The 9,004-nt window shown below is 39.3% G+C and overlaps 1 protein-coding gene across 1 annotated transcript in view; it reads left to right on the top strand.

Annotated features, from left to right (window-relative positions):
- BLVRA (biliverdin reductase A) overlaps positions 1-8,135 on the top strand; it is a 150,998-nt gene extending 142,863 nt beyond the window's left edge. Inside the window, 3 exon segments of the mRNA XM_028525922.2 lie at positions 2,524-2,577; positions 2,580-2,694; positions 7,780-8,135. Of these exon segments, the coding sequence (XP_028381723.1) occupies positions 2,524-2,577; positions 2,580-2,694; positions 7,780-8,029 (419 nt within the window). The 3' untranslated portion in view covers positions 8,030-8,135.
- Positions 8,136-9,004: the final 869 nt, after the last annotated feature.

The raw sequence follows: 9,004 nt of genomic DNA on the forward strand, positions 1-9,004 counted from the left end.
GGGTTTATCCACGCATGTGGACCCAGAGGAGATAAAATTCCAAATTCTGGGCCTTGAGCTTAAGCTGGAGTTTCCTTATGTGCTTGTTAGACTGGCAAAAGGAGGAGGGGAAGGAGTGCAGCTGCTAAAAGCAGGGATTAGTTTATGACCTTGAGAGAACTGCTTATCTGGGAAAGGCTGCTGTCTGGGAATGGCTGCTGGTCTGCTCCTACCTAAGAATGGCTACTGCTCAGCTGTGTCCTGTCACAGTTATGTTCTGATTTTTCCATTTGGAACATATTTCTCTCCTCATTTGTGTGGCCTTTCTGTGTTCGTTTCTGTGTGTTAGGTTGATCTCCATTTCCTGGTCTTGGCAAAATGGCCTTATGTAGTATATGCCCTGTGGGGTCCCAGTGGTGTAATTTCCCTTGTCACTTGGTCAGGTTCTCTAGTGTGTCCTTTGTGTGGATTGTATGGGCCCTTGTGTTGTAGTTGAGCTTTGCTGTTATGATGTCAGTGGGAGGAGGGGTTGACCACAGGAATGGCTGTGAGGAATGGCTGTGACTATAGCAAATAAGCAGTTGTGCAAGTACTGACCCCATAGAATGGAATTTGCTTTAGCAAGGCTCTGCTGCCTGCTGAGTCTGCTCTTTTAGGTTTGGCATTTGTGGAGCTGGTTGAGTGGTGCTCTGTTGTGGTCTGAACCTGGCCACTGGGTATGTTGTTTCTGCAACCTTTTGGGTGGCACTCTAGTTCGAGCCAAGGTCAGCTGCTGCCTCTGTCCTGTTTCAGGGCTGCCTAGTAGGAGGTACAAAGTGATCTATAGAATGTTGCCACCTGTGCTTGGCTTGGAGGTACCTGGGAGAGACTAAGTAGAGAACTGACACCAGCTTCCAATAGTTTTTTGCTTAAAGCAGCTTAGCAAGCAGTAGCAGGCATGCTGGGGCCAGATGCTACTTGTTTGGTATTTTTGAACTTTAGAGATCTTTTTAGGAAGATGCACACATGAGCTCTGAGGTAGCCAGTTTGTTTGGAAAAGCTATGGAAGAAGTCGGGCCAGAAGTGTAATTTGGCTGGGTCAGGACTCAGGGAATTGCCAGCAAGGGTGATTGGTATTTAGGCAGATTAATGGATATCTTAGATATTGTATCAAGCCTGCACGCTGGGTGTGGGGAGTGCTTACCAAAGGAACAATGGTGTCTGCCAGCATTTCTGTCCCTGTATATAGCTGCCCTAACCCCTGACTCTCCTGCCCTCACCTTGAAGTTAGTTAATTCAGCTTCTCCCTTTATGTCCCTGGCATTTTTCAAGCTGCTACAGCAGTGCTGGAGCTCAGAGCAAGTGAGCTTAAGAAAGTGAGTTTGTGTATAGGTCCTGCAACAGCTCTCTATCTACTCAGCTGCCATCCCCACTGGATTTTTAGAGCCAGAAATTTTAGGGACTTTTATTCTGGCTCTGGAGCCCTAGGCTGGGTAGCCTGGTATGGGGCTGGGACTCTTGCTCCTCAGGTGTTCTCCACAGCTGAGATAAAATCTTCCATTCTTTAACTGCCACAATACGGCTATGGGGCCTGTTCATACCATGTCTCTGCCCCTCCCACAAGTCTCAAGGTGGCGTTTTCTTTATGTCCTCAGTTATAGGAGTTATGTCCAGCTAGTCTTCATTGTGGTTTTCAGTAATGGTTGTTCTGCAATTTGTTGTACTTTTGATGTGTTCATGGGAGGAGGCCAGCATAGCACTTACCTAGTCCACTCTTGAGCAGAAGTCATTTTGCTTTTATTTATAACTTATCCTTTTAAAACATATTAATAATTATTAACTTTAATTCAGCATCAAAACTATAAGAAATCTGTGCTTTTTAGAGCAATATAATAGGTATAAAGTCTTTTAAATCTAAACTTATATATGTAATTTAGGTTGGGGAAAAAGAACTCTATCTTAACTAGATTGATCACGTGGATACTCTTGAATATACTTTTGTTCGGGAAATAATGAAGGCTAAGAAGGCAACACTTTTAATTTTCTTGATATTGACATAGGTTATAGGTATTATAGTATTCTTAACAGTTATGGAACTTCTATCTTTTTGTGATGTATATAGATAGTTATATGGTATTTATAGGAACATAGGCTTGAGGAACTAAATACGTTGGTTTCTCTCTTCTTCAAATCACTAACTGAAGAGGATATATATGTATGTGTGTATAAGTATATGTTTATATACATACACATGCATTTTTGAAGCCTGAAACATTTAATTGTTCCATAGAGTAGATTGAGTGCTATTTCCAAGAAAATGTTTTATCATACTAACAAAATTATATTTAATAAACAAGAAAAAATTGACACCTTTGTGACAGAATTTTATATTCAAGCACCTTAGTTTCATTGTATTAGTTATTTTGCACATTAAGACAAGATTGTATTGTCCTAATTACCCAGCACATCTGTTTACTCCGTGCCATACCCATGTACATGCTACTCTGCTCTTCAGCTGTCAGTTCTTTATTTCCTAGTTACCAGAGTGTTTGTGATTCTCCACAGCTGGCCCACTGGAAGAAGAACGGTTTGGCTTCCCTGCATTCAGTGGCATTTCTCGCTGACATGGCTAGTCTCTCTCTTTGGGGAACTTTCTCTCGTGTCTGCCACTTTGGAAGAGCGAAAGGAAGATCAGTACATGAAAATGACTGTGTGCTTGGAGACAGAAAGTAAATGGTAGGTTGTCAGAAACCATGAATAGAAAGAACTTAAGGACATCCTCCTGTGTTTAAAAGGCTCAATCTAAAGGGAACCTGGTAGGCTAGACTCTTAGCCCCAATTCTGGAAGGAATATCTACTTCTGCAAATAGAACAGGTACTGAGATTTCACTTATATTGCTTTATTTCATCCTCACAGCAGCCCTGTGTAAGGGAAATATGATGCCCTTGACTAGTAAGTAAAGAGAGACTTACAGAATCTGAGCAGGTTGCCTAAGCCATACAGGTAAGCAATATCACACCTAGTAGCTTCTGTGGCCTGATATTCTTCCAAAATTTTATTATAAAAGTTTTAGACATATGGTAAAGTTGAAAGGATTTTGCAGTGAAACACCATACAAGTACTGGCTAGATCCTGCCGTTAACATTTACCTTGCTTAACACATGTCCAAATATTCATCTCTCAGTGTGACCAAAATTTAAGGTTCTATTTTTTCTTTAGTTTTATCCTCACATCATACTGTAATACTGTTCCCCAAATATTCTTATTCTTTAATTCTTATAACAAGTCTTTTTCAACAAAAGCACATTTATAACTTTCTTTTAAAAGCATTTCGGCTATGTAAATATTTAAAACAGCAAAAGTTTTAGAGTTTCTCTGTGTGTTTCCAGATAGGTGGGTCTCTTGGTAGTAAAATAAACAGACCATTCAGTATTTTTAAAAAGAACAGTGTATGATACTGAATGAAGCCTGATACCCATTTTGAGCAGTTACCTCTTTTCTAGGGAAAGGCAAGGAGGTAACAGATGAAGGTGAAACATGCAGAGCTTGGATATGCAGCATGTGGTGGCCCCTGGCTCTGATGCTGACCATATGGAATTGCAGCCATATTTTGTACATGTCCACCTGCAGGTGCTATCCCCTGTGTCAGAGCTAAAGGTATCTCAAAGTGCTATAGCAGTACAGGGAAGGGGAAACTGGAGAGGTCAGATCATGCCTCTTAGAGGAGGAGGTACTGTACTCAGTCTTAAAGTTTAAGTAGGAGTTACTCAGAAAATAAGATGTGAAGAAAGCAGGAGCTGACCCTTGTTATTGTAAAGGTGAGGCAAGTATTGGGTGAATGTTGGGACAGATAACAAATTCCATATTATAATTTCTTAAATTCATATAATACTTTCACCTTCCAAACTGCATTTTAATGTCACCACCACCACTACCACCACAACATAGGTAAAGTGGTATACTCATTATTCTTTTTTACTGATTGGGAAATAGGGGTGGAGGAAACATTCTGACATTTTGTATTCCCTCAAATTATAAAACTGTATGTTATATGGAAGGATATGAGAAATTTTCTTATGTGTATTGGAGTATCTGTAGTATTTCAAATTATTTTTATTTGGTATTAAAGCAGTTAGTAAGGAGCATTAACATTAATCTTTGTCATCACATTGAGGAATGTAAAGGCTGTACCATGATTTTTTAAAAGTAGTTGTAGGCTGAAACTAATACAATGTTACTTGTCAACTCTGCCTCAATGAAAAAAACACCCCCCAAAAATAGCCAAGAAATGAATTTTTAGTAGAATTTAGACCAACTTTTTGGTAGTTGTAATAAACATTTATTTTTGGAAGTTTGAGTCATAACAAAAACTTAGTTGAATAGATTGAACACCTTAACCGAACACTAGTAAACCAGTTTACTAGTTTAATTTAATTGCTCTTTACTAGAGTCTTTGCCTGACATTAATGTAAATTTTTGATTTAAATTTATGACTTAATAAATTTTGATTAAATTTATTGATTCATACATGGATCATTTTAATGATTTCCAGAATAGGAAACTTACTGAACTACAATTCTTTGCAGCAGATTGGTCCCTATCTGGTTTATGTATGCTGGGTAGAGTGCTGTGTGACACAGTAAAGCCTTTTATCCTGTGAATATAGCTCTGGCTTCTGACTTTGCCTGGGACGAATGCTTTGGGGTTTGTGGGCCTCTTTCCTCTTTTTTTGCCCAAAATTTATCTTAATTTGCAGGCTAGATTGTATAAGTAGGTATCTTTCCAGATCTTATTACTACATATTAGGTACCTTTGTCAGTTGTTTCCAGACACAAATTTTTAGATTACAGCTATCTTCAAGCAACATAGTGGAATGGAGCAAAACCACAGGAGGAGATGGGGAGGAGGGGAGGCATGATTTAGAAGGGTCACAGTAAAAGAACTAGCAAGACAGGGAACATTAATCAAAACCCTGTTTTACAAATGCTCGTATTAGCTAATGTCTTTTAAGCACTTGCTATGTGTTAGGTATAGCTCTAGCCTTAAGGGATTTTCTTATGTAATCTTTATACCACCTCTCTGAAGTAGACATTATTTTCAACTAGGGAACTGAGACTCAGGTTAAAAATCTTGCCAAGGGCACAGAGCTAACACGTGATTGAGTGAGAATCACATTTAATCACTTAGGCAGCCTGTCTCCAGTCCCCAAATTGTCACGCCTTCTCCCCAAAATTACACAAGGACATGAGCAAGGAATACCATGGAAAATGCACCTTATCCTATTTCTTGTCTCTCAGCGAGGTAGGTCCCAGAATTACCCAGGAAAGTTTAGTGTAACTTAATTCCCAAGCCCATGTACTTTGCATTTAACCAGTTTTCCAACTTTCCAAAAATAAGCATCAGAATGTTTTTTTAAACCAAATCTTATGTGGACAGCCAATATATAGAAGATGTACAAATTTCAACTCATGTTGAAGCCAGTTGATAGAAGCCAGAGCCATTCATGGCCCTGCCTCTTGTCCTTCACAACTAGGGAAAGAACAGTTTGAAAATCACCACCACCTCTGCAGTTCTTGCAGACGTGTGCAAGCAATAGGAATGAGGATGTGGTTGAATACCTCCCTATAGAAAGTGAGAAGTAAGAAGCATTTTTACAGGTAGTCACTGCCCAGGTTGATGAATGCACATATTTGCATGTGAATGTTTTTACAGAGAGGAGAAGCGGAAAAGCTGTCTGTGAATTCAGGTTTGTGTTTTGGGTTGGGATACCTGAAGTTAGGTGCTGTCCAAGCCCAAAACAAAAGTAGACCAGATTCTATCCACAACTGTACTCCATACAGTTTGCAGTAAAGTGCCAAACACTGAGGCTGTCACTTGCAAATTCATGTTTAGGAAAAAGTGTGGCTTTTGAAGTGTTTGGCATATAGGAACACAAAATGAGGAAGTTACTCTGTCAGCTTCTGTCCTGATGTCTCCTTGCGTGAATGGTTATTAGAATGGCTCCACCTTTATATACTTCAGATTTTTCTCTGTTAAACATTCGTTCCACATCCTAAGTCTTGGTAAGCTAAGTTAGCCAAAGGAGAGGACTCCTTTAGGTTGGAAGCAACATTGAGCTTCCTTCGACACCCAAAACAATCTTAAGTGACTTGCTTGGGTGCTTTTCCTGCAGCCTCACACCTAATTTTATGCCTTATTATGGCCCATCACTCTAGAGGAAGAGAATAAGCAAGGAAACAAATGGTAGTTTCTCTTCATTCCTTAGCAATGCTGGTCTAACTTGCCCATCCCAGGCCTGACCTACTATAGTCCAGTGGAAGAGGAAAGAGCAAATCCTAGTAATGGTGGCAGAACATAAGAGAAGGCCAGAGACCCTGATTCATGCTTAGGAATTAACACTTTCCCTGTTCACACTGAAAACTTCATCACTTAGTACAAAGTCTAACCAAGTTGCCTTCGTCGCGACCCTAACTCATCCTTGTAGGAAAAGAAAAGGTAGGATAAAGCAGATAGGAGTAGCTAGAGGCCAGTACTAAATCTCATTCCTGGGAATTTGTACTAAGAAGAGGGAAGGAATATTATATATTTGTGAAGATACTGAATAGAGGATATTCATATTAATTTGAACTAGCGATGAGCTTAAAGATATGGCAACAATAAAATACTAAATAAATTATACAATCAGTTGTACATGCTATGCAGAAAAATAATGTTTTAAATAAGTTAAAAAAGCATAGTCAATTGTTTATAATTTATATGCCATATATATACAGACAAATATATAAAAGAATTACGTCCAACTAAAGATACTTTTTTTTTTTTAAGATTTTATTTATTTATTTTTAGGGAGGGAAGAGAGGGGGAGAGAGAGAGAGAGAGAGAGAGAGAGAGAGAGAAACATCAATGTGCGGTTGCTGGGGGTTATGGCCTGCAACCCAGGAATGTATCCTGGCTGGGAATCGAACCTGGGACACTTTGGCTCCCAGCCCATGCTCAATCCACTGAGCTATGCCATCCAGGGCTTAAAGATACTTTTAGTTAGGTGGAAGAATTATGTATTTTTTAATTTAAAAAGTCCTAATGCTGTATTCTTAGAATATAAAAAACAACAGATTTTATATTTTTCATCTCATATTATTCAGTACAGCTTACTTTAATTCAAAGTCTACTTACCAGATTTCTTTGTTTTCATTAAGCAGATAACACAGCTCTTATCTATTATAAAGATAAAAGATAAGGCAAGAGAAAGGAGAATCTTTATAGAGAAGTGATCTATTAGGATTTTATATTTTTGTGAGCACTGACATTAATGGGAAAAATTTGAAATGGAAACAGGTGCTTTGTTAACCAGCAGGGAATGTCTGGTGTTTTGTAGCATGTGGTGAGTCATACACTTTTTTGAGAATGTAATGAAAGAATACTTTTCCGTAAAAATGCACATGAACATGGAAATAATTTGCACAAAATCTCAGGTGGTTCATGATTGCCTACAGCTCTTATCTGGCTCCCCTAGAGGGATCCATCCATGAGACTCAGTAGAAACTCCTGAATAACAAATTAGTGTTCACACAAAAATTATTGCATGAATTCTCCTGGCTGATGGCAAAATTCAATCAAAGACTCTTTCAAGTCAAGTTGGAAATCATTACCTTTGGGAGGATGGTGGAGGTTGGCTTGCCACCTGAACCAGCACAGTGAGCAGCAGCTTCAGGGAAGGTGGGTACAAAATGAGAACCTGTTACCAGGTACTCAGGTGCCAGCAAGCAAGCATTTGCACTCCTGTGTAATCTCTAACATTATGGTTCTTTTGTTTTTTGCAGTCCACTGACATGGATTGAAGAGAAAGGGCCTGGTCTAAAACGAAACCGACATTTAAGCTTCCATTTCAAATCTGGGTCCCTGGAGAATATGCCAAATGTAGGAGTCAATACGAATATTTTTCTGAAAGATCAAAATATATTTGTCCAGAAACTCTTGGGCCAGTTCTCTGAAATGGAACTGGCTGCTGAAAAGAAACGCATCCTGCATTGCTTGTGGCTTGCAGAAGAAATCCAGAAATACTGTTGCTGAAAGAAGAAAAGAAATCAAGAAAGCTCTTCCAATATGAAACTATTGTTTGATTTTTATCAAGAATTAACTTTATTCTTGCAATTAAACATGTCCTGGGTAAGCAGGATTTGCTTATTGTCATGAGTTATATTGGGAGTAGGGGCACATAGGGATGAGGAAAGAACTCAGTTTGATTAAGCTGATCCAGTGCTTTGTATGTCTTACTTCACTTACTTTTTCCAAGATGCCTATCAGAAGGGTATTACCAGGCTTTTTTCCATTAGCATATTAGAAAATTTTGTTTGAAGTCACTCAAGTAGCAGAACCAGTCTTCAAAAGCCCCTCAGGTACTCAACAACTATAAAATAGTACAATGGACTTTGCCTTCCTCCATGCTTTTAGGAACTTTATCTTTCCTCACAAACTTTCACTAGTTGACTGTGCTGTATACTGGGGATTCTAAAAATGAGTGAGACATAGCCACTGTCCTCAACAACTCACAGTGTCATAAAGGAACCAGTCACACAAAGCAGTCCTTGCAACGTGGTAGGTCCAATAAAAGATATATACCCCTGGCCTTCTGGAGAAAGGTTCAGGGAAGACTTCCAAACCAGATCTAGATGATGAATAAGTTAGCTCTGTAAAGGTGAGAGTAGGACTCGCCTGGCAGAAGATTGACATAAGAAAAAAAGTGAAGAACAGCTTGGTGAATGCCATGGGAACAGGTACTGGAGAAGGAAGTCCCAGGGAGCGCAAATCTTATCATGGGGGACCCCATAAGCCAAGTGACGGAGTTAGTCTGTTATTTATTAGGCAATGCAGAGGCACTGAATAGTGTTATTTAATAGGGGAGTGGCATGATCAGGTTTCAAAGTTAGGTAAAGCAATCAGAAGGCTGCTGGGAAAAGATGAGATCAAGGAGGAGGCATCCATTTGAGAGCCAAAAAATGTGTTTGTGCTTTTAGCCGTTGCCTTGTCTGAACTTGTCCCTCATGT

This window comes from Phyllostomus discolor, chromosome 10, assembly GCF_004126475.2.
Source record: "Phyllostomus discolor isolate MPI-MPIP mPhyDis1 chromosome 10, mPhyDis1.pri.v3, whole genome shotgun sequence".
NCBI lineage: Eukaryota > Metazoa > Chordata > Mammalia > Chiroptera > Phyllostomidae > Phyllostomus > Phyllostomus discolor.